The following is a 23,793-nucleotide window of genomic DNA, read 5'->3' as shown; positions in this document are numbered from 1 at the left end:
TGAAGATTGTTTCTGACCTGTCTGGGGGTGTTTGGGGGGTGTTTCTTTAATATGAAAGAATTCTTCTGTCATCAGTTGTAAAGGTCTTCCATGGCCTGCCAGTGCCTTTGCGATTAGTAAACTCACCAGTGCTCTCTATCTTCTTAGTGATGTTCCAAACAGTTGATTTTGGTAAGCTTAAGGTTTGGCTAATGTCTCTAACATTTATACCTGAACATAACCGCTGCATGTTGACCACACAGACCTGCCATTGCCATTGCTGCTAGGTTATCTTTTTAGCATTCAGCATCGGTTTGTGAACTGATGTGGCCCACCCAGTGATTGGGCAATGGTTATCACAGTGTCGGGGCACCATCCTCTCAAAATGCCCTTTTGCTTGAAAAGGAATTGTGCTAACTGAGAATGCCAAAAAGTTTAATAGTCTTTAAGTGGCTCAAGGTAAATAATTTAAAATTGTAATTTTGTAACTTTATTTAAAAGTTAACAAATAATAATTGTGCCTTGCCTTCCTTCTAATCCATGTGCCTGGAAACCCTATTATGTCCCAAATCGTAACTGAACGGGTCCAGATCAAACAGCTGGAGGAATTCAACAGGCTAGGCAGCATATATGGAAGAAATGGACGCAACATTTCAGGTTGGGTCTCCTCAGTCTGATGAAGTGTCCTGTCCCGAAACATTGAATGTCCATTTCCTCCACAGAAGCTGCCTGACCTGTTAAATTCCTCCTGCACTTTATTTATTGCTCCAGATTCCAGTAACTGCAGTTCTTTTATGACTGCAAACGCCTTGAATGTTAACTAGTGGATTGGTGCGGAACAACTTGGAATTTAACGTCGACAAAACCAAGGAGATGATTGTCGACTTCAGGAGGTTGCAGCCCAAACATTGATTGGACTGGATTGTTTTCATTGTTTTTATTTGTGTGTGAAATGTTTAAGTTTTATGTGCGATGCTTTGATATTCCCTGGGAAATGTCTTCTCATTTTGCACTGTACAACTGTTGCTTTGCAAGATGACAATAAAGGTTGATTGATTGATTAATCTTTTATTGCTTTCAGAAATGGAAAAGAGAACTTGAGAAAAATAGGGAGAAAATCTTAGGAAATGATAGTTCCTTCAAAAGGAAAGAGGTAATGTTATCAAAATTATTACAATTCATTAATAGTTATCAAAATGATTAAACTCATCTAGAGTGGATTAGCATCATGGTATTGTCTTGTGTTTGCATCTATATGGAAATTAAATTCTCTTCTGCTACAACTTAGGAAAAATTTGATTTGATATTCTCAACTAAAATGGCTGGCACATATCCACATCACAAACACAGGAACAAAGTCCAGAGTCTGAAATATATGGAAACAAAGATTAATGTTTGAAAGTATAGATGTCTTGTGTGTTAATAAAACAGATGCTGTCAAAAGAGCTTTACTAATTTGCTGCTGCACATCTTGTAGCTGATGTATACATTTCAACCGCAAATAAGGGAGTATATATTTCAGGTTGACTGATGGGATGTCATTCAAGCAGACTGCTAAATACTTTTAGTAGTCGGTAAATAAGTTACAACAGAATATTTATTGAACAGCTGTTGTAAATTGAATTCATGTACAGGTAGTAAGTCCAGTTTGACTTATTGCTCAAGGATGATCAGCTTCCAAACCTAAAGGGATTGAGTTTCTCCAGCAATTTTGTGTACCTAAAGGGATTGATGTTGGTTCTGCATAGATCATTGATGGTGATAGTGCTGTCTTGTTGGAAATGATCATCACCTGGGACTTGTGTGATGCAAATTTTATTTGCCACTAATCAATCCAAACACACTATTGAGAGTTGTAAAAATTAGCAAATCTGCATATCTGACTTAATTGGTGGGGGCAGGAAAGTTAGAGAGTGTACCTAATAAAAGCTAATAATGTTGGAAATAGTCAGGTGAAGCAGAATCTGTGGAAAACAAAACAGTTGTTTCTATAGTCCCTGGGGCTGAAATGATTGACCTCCCAAAACACGTTTACTTTGTGGCTCCTGCAAGACAAGATTTTTGATAAAGGGCCTTTAACCTGAAACATTATCTGTTTATCTCTTCATGGATGCTGTCTGCCTTGCTGAGCTTTTTCTTGATTTTCTTTCAGATTCCCACAATATGCATTTTATTTTGATTCTCAGTTAAGTTTATCCCTGATTGACACTGACATTTTACAAGGCTACTCAATTTCACTCTCATATTAGAGATACAGCATGGAAACAGGCCCTTCGGCCCACAGAGTCTGTGCCAATCACCCATACACTAGTTCTATCCTGCACACTAGGAACAATTTACAGAAGCCAATTAGCTTACAAACCTGAATGACTGGAATATGGGAGGAAACCGGAGCATGCGGAGAAAACCCAGGGAGAATGTACCAACTCCATTCGGATAGTAGCAGTAGTGGGGGTCGAACCCAGGTCTCTGGTGCTCTAAGGTAGCAACTGTATTGCTGCGCCACTGTCCCATCTTGCAACAAATCCAGAATGGAAAAGCAATCTAATTTTGAAATCCACCTGATTTGAATTATTACGTAAATAATCTGTCTAGTTTGCATCATTCACAATTTCACATTTTACTCCTCAAATATATATTTCAATTAAGCATTTTGCAAGCTAAGTGGTGTTCTTCCAGAACATCTGTCAAATATATTGTAATTTACAATTTGTACATCACAGACTAATTAAACTGAAGCATCTGTCTCTGTGCCAGCAAAGTTAGTCTAACATTCCCTCCTGCCCTATGTCTGAATTTGGTGCTTCTATTTTATCTCCATCTGACCTTGTGACTTCTCGAAGCTCATGCTGGTCTTGAGATCATTTTCCCCAATCCTCTTCTATCTTGCAAACTGGCACCCATCCTGAGCTTTGTTAATATAACAAATCCTTAACTTGCTGGCCATCCAAATTGGCCTTTAGATTTCCTTGAATTCCAGACGAAAAAGATTTGTGTGATTTGCTCTCCTCGCGTCTCAAAATGGCTCTTGTCAAAATTAAATCATGTGCGTTGGTCACAAATGTAAACCATCTTTCTGTTCTTTCTGAACCTGCCTTTGGCACAGTTGATTGCATCACCTTCCTCTATTGTCCTTCCCAGTGTCTGAAAAGTGACTTTTGCCTAATTCTATTTGCCTAATTCTATTCTTGTCATACTAGTTAGCCAGACAATCTAAAATTGTTACTTGTCCAGAATTCGACAGGAAAATTATTACCATTGTGTTCAGCAGCAACCAGGCAAGTACACTGCCATCCAGCGATTATGGTGCTGGATTAAAAAAATTCCTCCTTAAAAACTGGCCCACCCATGCCCAATACTTTTCAAAGCTGCTCAATCCAAAACTCTTGCATGCAATTGGGAACTCGAGGAAGCATGTAATTCTACTGGCGAGGGTGCAGAGAAGGCTCACCTGGATGGAGTGTTTTGGTTATGATGAGAGATGGGCTTGTTTAACTTGGAGTGGATGAGGGTGAAGGGAGAATTGAAGGAGGTGTACAAAATTGAGGGGCATAAGTAGTAAAACGTCTTCCCATGGCAGAGGTGTACATAACCAAAGTGCTTAGGTTTAAGGCATGAATTAGGGAGCTTAAGGACTCGAGGATCTTTTTTACTCAGAGAGTGGTTGGAAAATGGAATGTGCTGCATGAAGAGGTTGGAGAGGCAGAAACACTCAATGTTTAAGATATAGATGAGTATTTGATTCATCAAGGTGTAGAAAATGGGGTTAGGATAGATGGGTACAATGAAATATGTTAAAGTACACTACATTAATTTGTAGATATTCAAATGCATTTTGTTTGAACCCAGTATTGCTGTTTCATATTTGTTGCTTTCTGATTAGCAATTATTTTAATGTACCTTGCATAAATGCCCGAATGTGAAATGCATGAAATGTTTTAATTTGTAGTATCCTTAGTGCATATTCTCCATTCAGTAATTCTTTATTCTTCATCCCATTTAGAAAAAAAGAAAGGAAAAGAAGAAAAGTAGGGTGAGCAAACATTTCCTCCCCCCCCCCCCCCCCCGCAAAGAATTGTTCATTTTGTCCGTTTTTATATTTTTAATGCTTCATTTCTATTAAATGAATGATAAATCTCACAAGCTGTATTCTATTGTGTTTGGTCAAGCCGTCTTCATCATCATCTTCCTCATCATCAAGTTCTGATTCTTCCTGCAGCTCTACGGACATTGTCAATGAGGTACGTCAAAACAGTTTTGTATCCAATGCAACTTTGCAAATTAAACAAACATGTAAGAAATAAAAAGTTAGTAAGAATGTTTTGGGAATCAAGAATGCAGAAAATGAGTCCATAATCAGCATAAGTTCTTGTTTAAGATCTGTAGGTCTACAAATTTGGGTTGGGTGTAATTTCAATGGATTCTTGGCATGTTGATGTCACTGAGTATGTAGTTCATGTTTACTACAGTATCTCGGTCATCCCAAAGGAATTATATCATGGGGCACATGATCTTGAGCTTGATTATATTTTGGAAAAATAATGTGATGCTAATTTTTCTCTTAAAACAAAATATTTTCAGTATACATTAGGGACATAAAAGATTAAAACCATATCCCCAAAGTACTTCCTGGTATAATTACCACATGGTTCTGTGCTTATTCTATTACAGTGATCTAAGTAATTCAAAGATCAGGTGATATCTGCATAAAAATAGTATTACAACTGCATAAGGAATCGAGATTTAGATTTGAATATCTGAGAATGAAGAAAAGTTTGATTAGTATTTGTTAGACAAAAGACTATTTTACTTGATTTACAACTTTTTTATTCAATTATGGTGAGAAACAATAAAAAGTATCAGAAAAGATATCTGGGAATTATTGAACCTCATCTGAGATGATCGTGTAATAAGCAAAATTCCAGTAATTTCTACATGGTAATCTTAAGGCTTGAACTCGCCCCATTATGATAAAATTTGTGTTTAAATTTAATCTTTGTTGTATTATTGTATCAAAGCTGTAACTACTCTGCTCTGGGGAAAAATTAGTCATTGCATAGACTCTATTGTTAAAATACAATACATCCAGATCAACTCTGACTCGCTTTTATTCCAAAGAATCTATAAATTAAGTGTTATTAAATTTGAATTGAAGTATTGCCATTTTTTATTGCAAGTCCAATACTATTTTTTGGTATCAATATCCAAAATTTGTCATGAAGCACTTCTATGAATTTGATCAAAGCAAAATCACCTATTCTGTCAACTTTTTTAAAATCTGGTTATAAACTGCTCTTTTGTGTATCTCATCAAAATCTGAGGATTAAGGAATATTTAAATCTTAGTTTTTGGAGAGTCGAACATAAAATTAATTCAATGGTTAATGAAAGATTTAAACCAAATTCCCAAATTACTTCCTTGTGTAATAATCACCATATGGTTCAGTTCTTATTTAATTCCAGTGAAGTTCTAACTTAAATAGTATTACACTTGAATAAGGAATCACGATTTAGATTTGTATATCTGAGAATGGAGAAAAGTTACCATTACTAGCAACTGTAGGAAATGGCTGGCATGGTGCAGCTATGATAACAAATTGAATGTTTAAAATCTCATCAGTTTGTCATAAAGAATGGAATTGTAACATCTATTGCAGGATGAAAAGAAGCATGTTAAAAAGAAACGGAAGAGAAAGCATAGCACTGTGCGAAAACCCGCCGATGACTCACACATAGAATGTGACATGGATAGCAAGGTAGAATTGAACACTTAATTTTGTGGAGCTGAGATTTTATTAAAATTGATTTTAATTATTGTATGTTTCTTGTAAGGAAACCACAAAGAAGAAAAAGAAGATCAAGGAGGAATCTGATAAAGGACGAGTGAGTGAAATATTCTTTCATGCTACCTTATTCTTAATTATAATTGATGTAAATAGCTTTTCAATATGTAAACCTATGCCAGCAAATAATTTTGAAGAAAATTGCCTGCCAGTTCCTCACTCTTTCTTCAAAGATGCTTGTATTAACGGGATTAGTCAAGACCCCCAATTAGTTTTATTAGCCAGATTAAAATTTTGTATCAAATAAATGAATCCTCCTTCAGTAGCCAGCTCTTAAAATCAATGGAATGACAGCTCCTGGAGGCTAACTATTCTTAAAATGCTTTCACAGTGCCTTCCATAATGTTTGGGACAAAGACCCGTCATTTATGTATTTGTACTCCACAATTTGAGATTTGTAATAGAAAAAATCACGTGGTTAAAGTGCACATTGTCAGATTTTATTAAAGGTCATTTTTACACATTTTGGTTTCACCATGTAGAAATTACAGCAGTATGTATACATATTCTCCCCAATTCAGGGCACCATAATGTTTGGGACACAGCAATGTCATGTAAATGTCATGTTTAGTATTTTGTTGCATATCCTTTGCATGCAATGACTGCTTGAAGTCAGTGATTCTTTGACATCACCAGTTGCTGGGTGTCTTCTCTGGTGATGCTCTGCCTGGTGTGTATTGCAACCATCTTGAGCTTATACTTGTTTTGGGGGCTAGTCCCCTTCAGTTTTCTCTTTAGCATATAAAAGGCATGCTCAATTGGGTTCAGATCGGGTAATTGACTTGGCTACTCAAGAATGTATCATCTTTTAGCTTTGAAAATCTCATTGTTGCTTTAGCAGTATGTTTGGGATCATTGTCTTGCTGTAGAATTAACTGCCAGCCAATGAGTTTTGAGGCATTTGTTTGAACTTCAGATAGGATGTGTCTATACACTTCAGAATTCATTATGCTATTACCATCAGCAGTTGTATCAATGAAGATAAGTGAGCCAGTACCTTCAACAGCCATACATGCCCATGCCATAACACTCCCACCACCGTGTTTCACAGACGAGGTGGTATGCTGTGGATCTTGGGCAGTTCCTTCTCTCCTCCATACTTTGCTCTTGCCATTACTCTGATACAAGTTAATCTTCGTCTCATCTGTCCACAAAACCTTTTTCCAGAACTATGGTTACTCTAAGTACTTCTTGACAAACTGTAACCTGGCCATCCTATTTTTGCGGCTAACCAGTGGTTTGCATCTTGCAGTGTAGCCTCTGTATTTCTATTCATGAAGTCTTCTGCAGACTGTGGTCATTGACAAATCCACACCTGACTCCTGAAGAGTGTTTCTGATCTGTTGGACAGGTGTTTGGGGATTTTTCTTTATTATAGAAATAATTCTTCTGTCATCAGCTGTGGAGGTCTTCCTTGGCCTGCCAGTCCCTTTGCGATTAGTAAGCTCACCAGTGCTCCCTTTCTTCTTAATGATGTTCCAAACAGTTGATTTTGGTAAGCCTAAGGTTTGGCTGATGTTAACAGTTTTATTCTTGTTTCTCAGTCTCATTATGGTTTCTTTGACTTTCAATGGCACAACTCTGGTCCAAGTTGATAAACAGCAATAAAAGTATCCAAAGGTGGTGAGACCTCTCTTATACCTGCATTAACGAGGCAATTAAACACACCTGAACAATTACAAACACCTGTGAAGCTATGTGTCCCAAACATTATGGTGCCTTGAAATGGGGGAACTATGTATAAACACAGCTGTAATTTCTACATGGTGAAACCAAAATGTATAAAATGGCCTTTAATAAAATCTGACAATGTGCACTTCAACCACATGTGATTTTTTTTTTTTCTATTGCAAATCTCTAAAATTGTGGAGTACAGAGGCAAATGAATAAATGATGGATCTTTGTCCCAAACATTATGGAAGGCACTGTATGTGCAGTGAAAGTAAGCATGCAGGCACAGCAGGCAGTGGAGAAAGCCTTCATTGCGAGGTTTTGAGTTTAGGTGCAATGAGGTCCGACTGCAGTTGTACAGGGCCCTGGTAAGACTGCATCTGGAGTATTGCATGCAATTTTGGTCTCATAATTTGAGGAAGGACATTATTGCTATTTAGGGAGTGCAGCATGGGTTCATTAGGTTAATTCTTAGGATGGCAGGACTGACGTATGATGAAAGAATGGGTCAGCTGGGCTTGTATGCACTGGAATTTAGAAGGATGAGAGGGAATCTTGTAGAAAAATATAAAATTCTTAGAGGATTGGACAGGGTAGATGCAGGAAAAATGTCCCTGATGTTGGGGGAGTCCAGAACCAGGGGTCACAGTTTAAGAATAAGGGGTAGGCCATTTAGGACTGAGATGAGGAAAAACCTTTTCACCTCAGTTGTGAATCTAGAATTTTCTGCGACAGAAGGCAGTGGCGTTCACTGGATGTTTTCAAGGGAGAGTTAGATTTAGCTCTTAGGGCTGAGGGAATCAAGGGATATGGGGGAAAAAGACAGAACGGGGTACTGATTTTGGATGATCAGCCATGATCATATTGAATGGTGGTGCTGGCTCAAAGGGCCAAATGGCCTACTCCTGCACCTATTTTCTATGTTTCTGATACCACCAATTTTAGAATCTGTTCAATTAGGATAAAAAAAAGAAAAAACGTGTTCACTCGCAGCGAAGATCAGAGGAATCTGGTTCGGCTGAAGAGAATGAGGTTAGTGAATTAACATGATATTTACTTGAATAGCCATGTTTTCATAGTCATGGTCCATAGCTATGGTCCCAATATTTATCTCTACTTTAGAGAGATTCTGTTAATCTGATAGAGAAAAATATCTTTCACAGAATCGTACAGCACGGAACCAAACCCTTTCACCCAACTTATTTATGAAGACCAAGATACCCCATTTAAGCTAGTCCCATTTGTCCACATTGGGCCTACGTTCCTCTAAACCTTTCCTATCCATGTATTTATCCAAATGTCTTTTAAATGGTGTTGCATCTGCCTGAACTACTTTCTCTGGCAGCTCATTCCACACACACACTACCCTTGGTACTGTAATATGGCTATTGTAATTTTAGGATTCGACATTATTTTGTAAATTTACTCTGGTTTATTATAATATAGAAATTTCTGCTGTTGGGTTCTGGCCTTTTCTCCTGAGTAATCCCAAACCAGGTGTTGGGTATTAATAGTGGAGTAGCAGATGGATTCAACAGTGGCTGAATGGGAGATACCAGAGAGTAATGGTGGATAACTTTGTCAGGTTGGAGGCCGGTGACTACGGTGCCTCGGGGATCTGTGTTGGGTCCACTGTTGTTTGTCATATACATCAATGATCTGGATAATGGTGTGGTAAATTGGATTAGTAAGTATGCAGATGATTCTAAGATAGGTGGTGTTGTGGATAATGAAGTAGATTTTCAAAGTCTACAGAGAGATTTAGGCCATTTGGAAGAGTGGGCTGAAAGATGGCAGATGGAGTTTAATGCTGATAAGTGTGAGGTGCTACATCTTGGTAGGACAAATCAAAATAGGACGTATATGGTAAATGGTAGCGAATTGAGGAATGCAGTAGAACACTGGGATCTAGGAATAATTCCCTGCATAGTTCCCTAAAGGCGGAATCTCATGTAGATACGGTGGTAAAGAAAGCTTTTGGTGTGCTTGCCTTTATAAATCAGAGCATTGAGTATAGAAGTTGGGATGTAATGTTAAAATTGTACAAGGCATTGGTGAGGCCAATTCTGGAATATGGTGTACAATTTTGGTCGCCAAATTATTGGAAAGATGTCAACAAAATAGAGAGTACAGAGGAGATTTACTAGAATGTTGCCTGGGTTTCAGCACCTAAGTTACAGAGAAAGGTTGAACAAGATAGGTCTTTATTCTTTGGAGCGCAGAAGGTTAAGGGGGGACGATAGAGGTCTTTAAAATGATGAGAGGGATAGACAGAGTTGACATGGATAAGCTTTTTCCATTGAGAGTAGGGAAGATTCAAACAAGACATGATTTGAGAATTAAGGGACAGAAGTTTAGGGGTAACATGAGGGGGAACTTCTTTACTCAGAGAGTGGTAGCTGTGTGGAATGAGCTTCCAGTGGAAGTGGTGGAGGCAGGTTCGATTTTATCATTTTAAAATAAATTGGATGGGTATATGGACGGGAAAGGAATGGAGGGTTATGGTCTGAGTGCAGGTAGATGGGACTAGGGGAGAATAAATGTTCGGCACGGACTAGAAGGGCTGAGATGGCCTGTTTCCGTGCTGTAATTGTTATATGGTTATAGTGACATGTGGGATGTGAAATGCTCTGATATTTCAGTGATTTGAGTTCTTGATGTCTAATGTATAATTTAGATAAAGAACTCTCATGAGTCTGAAGGACGGGGCAGTCGATGCAGCTACTCGCACAACATTTAACTATTTAGATGAACACTAGAAGTACCATGGCACAGAAGGCTACATAGGTTGAGAGTTGGAAATTGTGATTGGTGTATGTCAGATTGATGTCCAGCACAGACACGATGGGCTAAAGGGCCTGTTGTTGTTCATTCCAACACTGATTGTATAACCGAAGCCTATGATCTTCTATTCCTGGTCCAAAGTCATGGAAGGATTTTGGTCATTTACCTTGTTGCTCTTTATGCTATATAGAATTACCTTGTTAATAGGCTAACTAGGTGCATCCTTTATTTCTCACTGAGATTATCATTTTGACATTAGTCTTAATTTTATTTTTCATTATTTTGCAGCTGTTTGCCTAATTCATACAGTTCTGGTTTAATCTGAAGTGTTTAAGATGTTTGCTCATAATGTAATAATAGAACTATTTTTTTGCTTTATTAGTCAATAATATGTACAGACTGGCTTACTTTTTTCACTTATTTTGATTGTTGCAAGATCTCTTCAGCAAGTTAGTTTTATTTTACATGTGTTAATAGTGAGGGCTTTGCAAGTGTACAACATGTTTACACAACAGAAAATCTTGAATTTTATAAATGTCAATAACTTCTGCAGTACCTTGTTTGAACATTTTGTGTCAGTGGAACTTGTTATAGCTATGCTTCAGCACCAGCTGTTGTACTGTATTGAAACCAAGAACAGCAACAATGCCAGCAAGTGGTTAGAATATGTACTGAAGAAAATTGTTTCAATGGAGTTTGATCTTCATTAACTAAGCAGCAGATTGGTGCAAAATCATAGTGCAATTTGAAAAGATGCAGAATCATTAAAATACAATAACCAAATGAGCTGAAATTATGATATGGCAGCACTTCCAGGAAAGGGATGTGAAAGAAATAACTAGTTTTAGGAATCTGACAGCAGTCGGGGAGAAGCTATTGCTAAGTCTGGGCATCTGAACTTTCAAGTTTTTCTATTTTCTCGCAAAAGATAGAAGAGAGAAAAGAGAATGACTAAGATGAGAGGTGAAGTTTAAGAGATGTTTGGGGCAACAATGGGTGATGGATGCCTGGAACACAGTCAGGACTAGTGGTGGAGGAAGATGCAACAGTGGCTTCTAAAAATCTTTTAGATAGGCGCATGGATAAGGAGGGATATGGGTCATGTGCAAACGAGCGTCTCGACCCGAAACGTCGCCTATTCATTCGCTCCATAGATGCTGTCCCATCCGTTGAGTTTCACCAGCTTTTTTGTCTACCTGCAAACAGATGAGATTGGTTTGTCTTGGCATCATGTTCTGCATGGACATTGTGAGCAGAAGTTCCTGTACTATCCTATTCTATTTTTCAGAACTGTTTATGTTGGAAATGTGGCTACCTGACTATTTTTAAGTAAAAATGCAGGGCAACCAAAGGAAACATGTAGTTAAACCAGGGTGTTTAACTCAACCATTCAGATTTCTTTGTTCAGTAGGTTCCCACACCACAGAACGTTATTTTGAATATGCACTTTAAACCTTGATTGAAGTGTATAGTGGCAACTCTTAGATTATAGCATTAAATCTTCCTGTTTCCCCGTGACACTATGAAATTGAATTTAATAATACACCAATTCATTTGCAAGCACAAATATATCATGCTTCTAGAATGTTTTAACAAATCAAATAATTCATTTCTACCCCCTTTCTCTGCCTCCAACCCCCACCAAATATAATTTTCTCCATACATTCAGGAGTAATGTGGCATTGTTACCTTCATACTAAAGAAAAAGGGGGAGGAATATGGCCGTATTGGCATATTCTGTTTCTTCGACCTCTGAGAGCAATGTAGGCCTTTTGCCTGAAATAATACCCTACATCTTCCCATTGGACACACTGTCAACAACCTTTTCCTTGTCAAGAGTGTTTTTTGTCATATGTCCCGGATGGGACAATGAAATTCTTCCTTATCCACCATGGTACAAAGACAGAAATATATCTGAAGGCGCAAAGCTTTTGGCTGGAGGTGGAATTGAAACAACACTTTCTGTTGAAACTTCTTCTCAGATCTTGTGCTGTTTCTCAATTAATGAACTTGCAGATGTGGCAAGAGAGGGAGGGAGGAAGACCTAGACCGAAAGAGTGAAAACTGATTGGGTAAAGAAGCAGATGAGTAGGCATAGAATTTACAGATGAAGTTAAACACATCTGGAGCCACCGCAAAGATTAGGACGAGAAAGTGGGCAAAGGTATCAAATCAAAACTGTATAATAAAGAATAAACCAAAAGAAATCCAGATGCACATGTACCAATGCAACATTTATAGAGCAACTAAATAACTAAGAGGAATGTAAACAAAATATATAAAAATAGAGTACAATGTTGCACCATCCTGTCACAGTTTAAATTATGCAACAAAACCACATCAAATACTGGAAAATATAGAACTGGCACACAAATCTTTGCACTCTTTGGCACACAAATCATCCATGATCCACTGGATCGTCTGTAGCAAATATTTTCAATTTAACAAAATCGTATAGTATAGGATTTGAGTATAGGGGCAGGGAGGTTCTACTGCAGTTGTACAGGGTATTAGTGAGACCACACCTGGAGTATTGTGTACAGTTTTGGTCTCCAAATCTGAGGAAAGACATTCTTGCCATGGAGGGAGTACAGAGAAGGTTCACCAGACTGATTCCTGGGATGTCAGGACTTTGATTCTGCTCCTCTCATCCCCCACCCAAACACCACCTGCAACCCCAGAGCACACAACAAACCCATCCCAATACAGATAAATGAATACAGTATGTTTGGGATAATTGCCTTGCTGTAGAATGAACCGCCAGCCAATGAGTTTTGAGACATTTGCTATTGTTATTCAGGGTAGGAAAACTTGCATCTATTTCCTTTATCACAAAGTTCTGAATAATATAAGCGATTTTATAGCACATTTACAAACAATAAAGTTGCACAAACAACAAATGAAATAAACGATGATCTTGCTGTTTTTGTGGTATAAATGAATGCAGTGATGTTTCGTATTTTGTTGCATATGCTTTGCATGCAATGACTACTGAGAGTCTGCGATTCATGGACATCACCATTTGCTGGGTGTCTTCTCTGGTGATGCTCTGCCAGGCCTGTATTGCAGCCATCTTTAGCTAATGCTTGTTTTGGGGGCTAGTCCCCTTCAGTTTTCTCTTCAGCATATAAAAGGCATGCTCTATTGGGTTCAGACCGGGTGATTGACCTGGTCACTCAAGGATTGACCATTTGTTAGCTTTCAAAAACTCCTTTGTTGCTTTAGCGGTATGTTTGGGATAATTGTCTTGCTGTAGAATGAACTACCAGCCAATGTTTTCAGGCATTTGTCTGAACTTGAGCAGATAAGATGTATCTATACATTTCAGAATTCATTATGCTACTGCCATCAGCAGTTGTATCATCAATGAAGATAAGTGTGCCAGTTCCTTTATCAGCCATACATGCCCAGGCCATAACACCCCACCACCGTGTTTCACAAATGAGGTAGTGTGCTTTGGATCTTGGTAGTTCCTTCTCTCCTCCATACTTTGCTCTTACCATCAATCTGATATGTTAATCTTTGTCTCATTTGTCCACAAGATCTTTTTCCAGAACTGTGGTTGCACTTTAAGTACTTCTTGGCAAACTGTAACCTGGCCATCCTATTTTTATGGCTAACCAGTGGTTTGCATCTTGCAGTGTAGTCTCTGTATTTCTGTTCATGAAGTATTCTGCGGATGTCCACACCTGACTATTGAAGAGTGTTTCTGATCTGTAGTACAGGTGTTTGGGGATTCTTCGTTATTATAGATAGAATTCTTCTTTCATCGGCTGTGGAGGCCTTCCTTGGCTTGCCAGTCCTTTTGCGATTAGTAAGCTCACCAGTGCTCTCTTCCTTCTTAATGATGTTCCAAAATGTTGATTTTGGTAAGCCTAAGGTTTGGCTGATGTATCTATAATAGTTTTATTCTTTTCTCAGTCTCATAATGGCTTATTTGACTTTCATTGGCACAACTTTTGGTCCTCATGTTGATAAACAGCAACAAAAGTTTCCAAAGGTGATGGAATGACTGGGTGGAAGACTAGGTACTGAGAGCTCTCTTATACTTGCATTAAGAAGGCATTTAAACACACCAGAGCAATTACAAACACCTGTGAAGCCATGTGTCCCAAACATTATGGTGCCCTGAAATGGGAGGACTATGTATAAACACAGCTGTAATTTCTACATGGTGAAACCAAAATGTATAAAAATGACCTTAAAATTTTGACAATGTGCACTTTAACCACATGTGATATTTTTCTATTACAAATCTCAAATTGTGGAGTACAGAGGCAAATAAATAAATGATGGGTCATGGTCTGAAACATTACGGAGGGCACTGTATATACTGATTTCCAGAATGTTTTAATCATTTAGGGGAATGATTCTCCTTGGAACCAGCCTGTTCACAGGTAATTTTGGGCAAAACATTTCCGGAATAAAGATTGCCATTATTTTGATATCCTACTATACTGCAAAAAAAAGTGTTTTAAAAACATTCTTTCAGCTCAATTAGAAACATAGAAAATAGGTGCAGGAGTAGGCCATTCGGCCCTTCGAGCCTGCACCACCATTCAATATGATCATGGCTGATCATCCAACTCAGTATCCCGTTCCTGCTTTCTCTCCATACCCCCTGATGCCCTTAGCCACAAGGGCCACATCTAACTCCCTCTTAAATATAGCCAATGAACTGGCCTCAACTACCTTCTGTGGCAGAGAGTTCCACAGATGCACCGCTCTCTGTGTGAAAAATGTTTTTCTCATCTCTGTCCTAAAAGACTTCCCCCTTATCCTTAAACTGTGACGCCTTGTTCTGGACTTCCCCAACATCGGGAACAATCTTCCTGCATCTAGCCTGTCCAACCCCTAAAGAATGTTGTAAGTTTCTATAGGATCCCCCCTCAATCTTCTAAATTCTAGCGAGTACAAGCCGAGTCTATCCAGTCTTTCTTCATATGAAAGTCCTGACATCCCAGGAATCAGTCTGGTGATCCTTCTCTATACTCCCTCTATGCAAGAATGCCTTTCCTCAGATTAGGAGACCAAAACTGTATGCAATACTCCAGGTGTGGTCTCACCAAGACCCTGTACAACTGCAGTAGAACCTCCCTGCTCTTATGCTCAAATCCTTTTGCTATGAATGCTAACATACCATTCGTTTTCTTCACTGCCTGCTGCACCTGCATGCCTGCTTTCAATGACTGGTGTACCATGACACCCAGGTCTCGTTGCATCTCCCCTTTTCCTAATCGGCCACCATTTAGATAATAGTCTACTTTCCTATTTTTGCCTCCAAAGTGGATAACCTCACATTTATCCACATTATACGTCACCTGGCATGCATTTGCCCACTCACCCAGCCTATCCAAGTCGCATCCTCCTCACAGTTTACACTGCCCCCCAGCTTAGTGTCATCCGCAAACTTGGAGATGTTGCATTCAATTCCCTCGTCCAAATCATTAATATATATTGTAAATAGCTGGGGTCCCAGCACTGAGCCTTGCGGTACCCCACTAGTCACTGCCTGCCATTCTGAAAAGGACCCGTTTACTCCTACTCTTTGCTTCCTGTTTGCCAGCCAGTTCTCTATCCACATCAATACTGAACCCCCAATACCGTGTGCTTTAAGTTTATATACTAATCTCTTATGTGGGACCTTGTCGAAAGCCTTCTGAAAGTCCAGATATAACACATCCACTGGTTCTCCCTTATCCACTCTACTAGTTACATCATCGAAAAATTCTATAAGATTCGTCAGACATGATTTACCTTTCATAAATCCATGCTGACTTTGTCCAATGATTTCACCACTTTCCAAATGTGCTGCTATCCCATCTTTAATAACTGACTCGGGCATTTTCCCCACAACCGATGTTAGACTAACTGGTCTGTAATTGCCCGTTTTCTCTCTCCCTCACTTTTTAAAAAGTGGGGTTACATTAGCTACCCTCCAACCCTCAGGAACCACTCCAGAATCTAAAGAGTTTTGAAAAATTAACACTAATGCATCCACTATTTCTGGGGCTACTTCCTTAAGTACTCTGGGATGCAACCTATCTGGCCCTGGGGATTTATCGGCCTTTAATCCATTCAATTTACCTAACACCACTTCCCGGCTAACCTGGATTTCACTCAGTTCATCTATATTACTAAAAGACTGATCTTGACCGCTTTTGGCTCGCTGTGGCGTGATTTCCGAGAGATCGCCGCCATCTAAGGCCGTCATTTTTGGCCACCTCGCTCAGAGCCCCCCTCCGCCTTCCGGGACCGAAAGATTTTTCCCATCGATGAAATATCAGTGAGATATTAAAAAAATAAAGATTTTAATTGCCATTCTCTCTGCTGCCCCTGCTGGTGGGAGGGGGGGGAGGGACAATAAAACCAGGAAGTGGTGTGCCTCACTTAGTCTCTGCAAGATGGAGGAAGCCAGAGGGTCACGTCTCTCTGAGCTCTGAATAACACTGAACACATGTCTACTGAACTGTGAGTCCCCTTAATGTGGTTTGAAAATGAAAATTTGGTTGGTTTTAAGTAAAAAGGCACTGCCTGCAAATTGTTGTTTGGGTGCTTTGGCTTGAAGTTAAAAGGCACTACTTACTGCAAATGGTGGTTTGGGTGCTTTGGCTTGAAGTTAAAAGGCACTACTTACTGCAAATGGTGGTTTGGGTGCCTTGGGTTGAAGTTGAAAGGCACTACTTACTGCAAATTGATGTTTGGGTGCTTTGGTTTGAAGTTAAATGGCACTACTGCAAATGCACTTACTTCCTGTTTGCACTGTATATTGATTTCAGATAAAACGCTACCACTTACGGCTGTGATTTTTGACCATCTTACTCAGTCCCCCTCGCTCAGCAGGTGCAGAGAATTATTCCCATCAATGAAAAATAAAAGTGTTATTAGTGCTTAAAAAATGTTGAGAATCTCTCTCCTGTCAATCACGCCATGAAGGCCACACCTTTTCCGGTGGGAGGGGGAGGGGTTATAAAACCTGGAAGTGTGGGTGTGACTCAGTCTCTGCATGATGGGGGAGGGAGAGATCACGACTGTCTGAGCTGTGAATCAACTGAACACACTGAATGTCTACTGAACTGTGAGTTTGGTGTTTTGTGTGGTTTTATGGTGGTTTCACCCTGCATTAAATGGTATGAAGCTGCATTTGAATTTGGTGGCCTTGCACCCTGCTTGAAATGGAATGAAACTGCACTTGAATTTGGCAGCATTGCACCATGCTTGAAGTGGAATGAAACTGCACTTGAATTTGGCGGCCTTGCACCCTGCTGAAAGTGGTATGAAACTGCACTTGAATTTGGTGGCCTTGGATCCAGCTTGAAGTGGTATGAAACTGCACTGAATTTGGTGGCCTTGCACCCTGCTTGAAGTGGTTGGAAACTGCACTTGAATTCGGTGGCCTTGCACCCTGCTTGAAGTGGTAGGAAACCACTTGAATTCTGTGGCCTTGCACCCTGCTCAAAGTGGTAAGAAACTGCACTCGAATTTGGTGGCCTTGCACCCTGCTTGAAATGGTAGGAAAATGGATTTGAATTTGGTGGCCTTGCACCCTGCTTGAAATGGAATTTCAAGGAACAGCCATGAGTCAACTGCCAGCCCACCAGCCATGAGTGAGCTGCCAGCAGATCAGGCTTGAGGGACTGAGCTGCCACCCCAAGAACCGATACCAGCGCTCCAGAAAGCCCCCCCCCCCCACTGGCCACCAATATTGGAATTGGTGGAGAGGTGGAATATTGCGTCGGGGGACCAGCCCTCCCATGTGAACATGGGACCCAACGGGTCCCACTTAGTCTAGTAGAAACATAGAAAATAGGTGCAGGAGTAGGCCATTCGGCCCTTCGAGCCTGCAACGCCATTCAATATGATCATGGCTGATCATCCAACTCGGTATACTGTACCTGCCTTCTCTCCATACCCCCTGATACCTTTAGCCACAAGGGCCACATCTAACCCTCTTAAATATAGCCAATGAACTATAATAAATTTATTTATGGGCGCCTTTCAAGAGTCTCAAGGACAAGAACTGGCCTCAACTACCTTCTGTGGTAGAGAATTCCACAGATTCACCACTCTCTGTGTGAAAAATGTTTTTCTCATCTCGGTCCTAAAAGATTTCCCCCTTATCCTTAAACTGACCCCTTGTTTTGGACCTCCCCAACATCAGGAACAATCTTCCTTCATCTAGCCTGTCCAGCCCCTTAAGAATTTTGTAAGTTCCTCGATCTCATTTGACCCCCGGTCCCCTGCTATTTCCGGCAGATTATTTATGTCTTCCTTAGTGAAGACAGAACCAAAGTAGTTATTCAATTGGTCTGCCATGTCCTTGGGCCCCATGATCAATTCACCTGTTTCTGACTGCAAGGGACCTACATTTGTTTTAACTAATCTTTTTCTCTTCACATATCTATAAAAGCTTTTGCAGTCAGTTTTTATGTTCCCTGACAGTTTTCATTCATAATCTATTTTCCCTTTCCTAATTAAGCCCTTTGTCCTCCTCTGCTGGACTCTGAATTTCTCCCAGTCCTCTGGTAGGCTGCTTTTTCTGGCTAATTTGTCTGCTTCATCTTTTGTTTTGATACTATCCCTGATTTCCCTTGTTATCCACGGATGCACTACCTTCCCTGATTTATTATTTTCACAAAGTGGGATGAACAATTGTTGTAGTTCAACCATGCAGTCTTTAAATGCCTTCCATTGCATATCCACCGTCAACCCTTTAAGAATCAATTGCCAGTCTATGTTGGCCAATTCATGTCTCATACCCTCAAAAGTTACCTTTCTTTAAGTTCAGGACCTTTGTTTCTGAATTAACAATGTCACTCTCCATCCTAATGGAAAAACTCAATCATATTATGGTCACTCTTGCATAAGGGGCCACGCACAACAAGACTGCTAACTAACCCTTCCTCATTACTCAATACCCAGTCTAGAATAGCCTGCTCTCTCGTTGGTTCCTCTACATGTTGGTTTAGAAAACTATCCCACATACATTCCAAGAAATCCTCTTCCTCAGCACCCCTGCCAATTTGATTCACCCAATCTATATGTAGATTGAAGTCGTCCATTATAACTGTTTTACCTTTGTTGCACACATTTCTAATTTCCTGGTTGATGCCATCTCCAATTCCACTATTACTGTTAGGTGGCCTGTACACAACTCCCACTAGCGTTTTCTGCCCCTTAGTTTCGCAGCTCTACCCATATCGATTCCACATCCTCCAAGCTAATGTCCTTCCTTTCTATTGCATTAATCTCCTCTATAACCAGCAACGCTACCCCACCTCCTTTTCCTATCTGTCTATCCCTCCTGAATATTGAATATCCCTGGATGTTCAGCTCCCATCCTTGGTCACCCTGGAGCCATGTCTCCATGATCCCAACTATATCCTATTCAATAATTTTATTGTTTCAAGTGAAAACAATGCCCAATAAGTAAGTTATTCTAAAGCTTAAAAGATTTTAGATAATCATAAGTCTGAAGATATAGTTTTGCAGAAAAACGTCATGGTTTAAACACATACGGGACCCAAAAAATTGCATTATGGTAAAATTTAAAAGCAATCTTTGACAAGATTTGCCTTTTAGGATGGACAGTCCTTTGACTGTATACTTCTAGAATAATACAGTTAGTACTTATTACACCCCAGAAGGGTAGACTAATCTATGCGTTAAAACAGGGTCTCGACCAGAAATGTCGCCTATTCCTTCTCTCCAGAAATGTTGCCTGTCCCACTAAGTTACTCCAGCATTTTGTGTCTACCTTCGATGTAGACCAGCATCTGCAGTTCTTTCCTACACAATTGTTTTAATGTTACATGTGCCTAAATAACTGCTTAAAATAAAGGGCGATACTTAGTTTTGTCATTCAAAGGAGGCATCTGATCGCATTGGAATATCTGCCTAAATTGCTCTCTTCTAGAGAATGGCTTGACAACATAACCTGTATTGAAGCAAATGAAATTCAACCTAACCTTCTGCACCCACAAGACCTAGTACAGTTGAAAGATATCTTCCTCTAAATTTCCCCTAAATCTGCCAATTGCAAATTTCAAGCTTATCAATTTTTGTAGTGATTTGAAATCAAAAGTTGTGTTTTGATTTACCTGGATATGCTTTAGTTATTCATTCATCTATTTATTTATGTTTGCCTTTCGGTTTGTTTACTTATTTTCATACATCTTCAATCAAATGCATTTGATTTAATGAGTATATTTCTTTCAAGGCACAGTCAAGAAAAAAGAAAAATAGCCAAGCTAAAGACAAAACTGCTGTAAGTATTAAAGCCTCTCTTGTAAGCTAGTGCAATTAAATTATTATTAGTGATTCTTAATTTCAACCATTGGTTTGTTGATGCTAATTGTTTCAATTTTTTCACTCTTTCCATTCAAATGTGTACATTCAAATACTGAAAGCAGAAATGTGGTTCTGTTGCTAATGGCATTTCACAATATGATTTCAATTCCTCAAGTATAATTACTTGCTCTAGTAAAGTGTTTGTTAAGCATGTGTACATATTTTCAATGATGCTTGGATGAAACGTGTACAGTAATTATTCTGACAAGAATTTCACAACACTAATGCACAATGTCTGACTGGAATTTGGATTTTTTTCAATTATATGCCCTCTAATTTTTGACTTCTCTGCTGGTGGTGCTCATAATTTAATACATCTCTATATGGTCACCCCTCAGCCTGTGAGGGGATATCCACCAGGTCACAGGGAGAACATGCAAGCTCCTTGGAGACTGCATCCAAGGTTAGGATTGGTGCTATGAGGCATTGACTCTACCAGCTGCCACCACTATGTCGTCTGCAAACTTGTAAATGGCGGATATATCCCTCATCCACGTCTCCCCCTCCTACCTGGATCCATCTGCTCGTCATCCTATAATGCTTCAGGAGTCACCCTCTGGCCCTTTTTTCGCCACTTCCCCCTCTCCTCTTTATACTGGCTACCTTTCCTCTCTCTCTCGCGTAGTCCTGATGCAAGGTTTCGACTTGAAACATCGACATTTCCTTTCTCCCATGCATATACTGCTATTCAACTGACATACTTCAGCAGTCTGTTTGTTGCTCCAGTTTTCAGCATCAGTTTTACTGAGTCTGATTTCACGAGATATGTGGGCTTGGGAAGGTGTCTCGGCACAAATAACACCGTGTGCAGGACAAAATATTCTTTCAAAGGCATTCACTTTGCCAGCTCGTTTGGCCATGTTTTACTTTCTCAATTATTTTGTTAAAATAAAGTAGAAGATCGATGCTTTGTGAAATTTGAATCAATGCAGAAAGTTAAAATACTGTATGATTATGGAGTATGTAATTTTATATCCGTGAAACAAATTTTTCTTTCAATTCTATTAAGGAGAAATTGAAGAAGAAAAAGAAGCATAAGAAACATGGAAAAAAGAAAAAAGTATTGGCTTCAGATTTTGAGTCTGCATGAAATGAGAATGAGAAAAAGTATTTAAAAAATGGAACTTTAGGTTCTTTGAATTGTACAAGCTGCATGGGAAAGACCTCAAGAGTTGAGGTAGAAAGGACTTGAACACTACTTGCTGCATGATATTCCAAATTCTGCTTGCATTTGCAAACATTTGTAACTTTTAAAGTTGTTTTTATTTGTCAAAGGTGATAAATGACAAATACATCTTTTTTGTAGGGTTCAATATTATCAATTGTAAACATTTTTGTTAGTCCTTTGGTAGCTTGTTTAAAATGTGTGATGACCCAACTGTATTGCTCATGTGTTGAATCTAAACATAACTGATAATTTACAATTTATTCGGAGTTCCACTTTACCATGGTGTTGGCTGAGGAAAGGAACATGCTCATTAGCCATACTAAAGAGTTATATTTGTACCATTTCTTGATCCTTTTAGCTCAACAGACCTATGTTTTCAATGTTCAGTTTTAAATTTGTTTCTAATTGGAGAGTAGTATCATTCCTTCCGAAGTATTGATCTGAAAGTTTTATAACTTTGTAAAATATGTAAAATAAACCTGAAGATATCCATCATATTTATCTGCATTCTCTGTCATCAAATATCATTAATAATTGATACACTAAATGATTTATAGTGCCCTCTGTAATGTTTGGGACAAAGACCCATTCACTTGCCTCTGTACTCCACAATTTGAGATTTGTAATAGAAAAAAATCACATGTGCTTAAAGTGCACATTGTCAGATTTTAATAAAGGCCATTTTAATATGTTTTGATTTCACCATGTAGAAATTACAGCTGTGTTTATACATAGTCGCCCCATTTCAGGGTACCATAATGTTTGGAACACATGGCTTCACAGGTGTTTGTAATTGTTCAGGTGTGTTTAATTGCCTCCTTAATGCAGGTATAAGAGAGCTCTCAGCACCTAGTCTCCTCCAGTCTTTCCATCATCTTTGGAAACTTTTATTGCTGTTTATCAACTTGAGGACCAAAGTTGTGCCAATGAAAGTCTAAGAAGCCATTATGAGACTGAGAAACAATAATAAATCTATTGGAGACATCAGCCAAACCTTAGGCTTACCAAAATCGACTGTTTGGAACATCAGTAAGAAGAAAGAGAGCACTGGTGAGCTTATTAATCACAAAGGGACTGGCAGGCCAAGGAAGACCTCCACAGCTGATGACAGAAGAATTCTCTCTATAATAAAGAAAAATCCCCAAACACCCGTCCGACAGATCAGAAACACTCTTCAGGTGTGGATTTGTCAATGACCACTGTCTACAGAAGACTTCATGAACAGAAATACAGAGACTACACTGCAAGATGCAAACCACTGGTTAGCCTCAAAAATAGAATGGCCAGGTTACATTTGCCAAGAAGTACTTAAGAGCAACCACAGTTCTGGAAAAGGGTCTTGCGGACAGATGAGACGAAGATTAACTTATATCAGAGTGATGGCTAGAGCAAAGTATGGAGGAGAGAAGGAACTGCCCAAGATCCAAAGCATATCACCACATCTGTGAAACACTGTGGTGGGGGTGTTATGGCCTGGGCATGTATGGCTGCTGAAGTTACTGGCTCACTTATCTTCATTGATACAACTGCTGATGGTAGTAGCATAATGAATTCTGAGGTGTATAGACACATCATATCTGCTCAGGTTCAGACAAATGCCTCAAAACATCAAAAAAATTGTCAATTCTTGAGTGGCCAAGTCAATCATCTGATGTGAACCCAATTGAGCATGTCTTTTATATGCTGAAGAGAAAACTGAAGGGGATTAGCCCCCAAAACAAGCATAAGCTAAGGATGGCTGCAATACAGGCCTGGCAGAGCATCATCAGAGAAGACACCCAGCAACTGGTGGTCCATGAATCACAGACTTCAAGCAGTCTTTGCATGCAAAGGATATGCAACAAAATACTAAACATGACTACTTTCATTTACATGACATTGCTGTGTCCCAGACGTCATGGTGCCCTGAAATGGGGGAATATGTATAAACACAGCTGTAATATCTATATGGTGGAACTAAAATGTATAAAAATGGCCTTTATTAAAATCTGACAATGTG

The 23,793-nt window shown here is 39.2% G+C and overlaps 1 protein-coding gene across 3 annotated transcripts in view; it reads left to right on the top strand.

Moving 5' to 3' along the window:
• The window catches only part of fam133b (family with sequence similarity 133 member B), a 36,742-nt gene extending 14,451 nt beyond the window's left edge, over positions 1 to 22,291 (top strand). The window contains exons 4-11 of one of the 3 annotated variants that reach the window (XM_033046687.1): positions 1,061 to 1,132; positions 3,983 to 4,012; positions 4,149 to 4,220; positions 5,636 to 5,734; positions 5,811 to 5,861; positions 8,453 to 8,524; positions 20,502 to 20,543; positions 21,636 to 22,291. In XM_033046687.1, the coding sequence (XP_032902578.1) occupies positions 1,061 to 1,132; positions 3,983 to 4,012; positions 4,149 to 4,220; positions 5,636 to 5,734; positions 5,811 to 5,861; positions 8,453 to 8,524; positions 20,502 to 20,543; positions 21,636 to 21,716 (519 nt within the window). In that variant the 3' untranslated portion in view covers positions 21,717 to 22,291. Of the gene's footprint in view, positions 1 to 1,060; positions 1,133 to 3,982; positions 4,013 to 4,148; positions 4,221 to 5,635; positions 5,735 to 5,810; positions 5,862 to 8,452; positions 8,525 to 20,495; positions 20,544 to 20,964; positions 21,603 to 21,635 lie in introns of those variants that run through there. The other 2 variants (XM_033046680.1, XM_033046673.1) reach the window with 2 other exon arrangements.
• Positions 22,292 to 23,793: the final 1,502 nt, after the last annotated feature.

This window comes from Amblyraja radiata, chromosome 2, assembly GCF_010909765.2.
Source record: "Amblyraja radiata isolate CabotCenter1 chromosome 2, sAmbRad1.1.pri, whole genome shotgun sequence".
Lineage (NCBI taxonomy): Eukaryota > Metazoa > Chordata > Chondrichthyes > Rajiformes > Rajidae > Amblyraja > Amblyraja radiata.
Note: the sequence above shows the minus strand (reverse complement) of the source record. Positions and strands in the feature narration are given on the sequence as shown.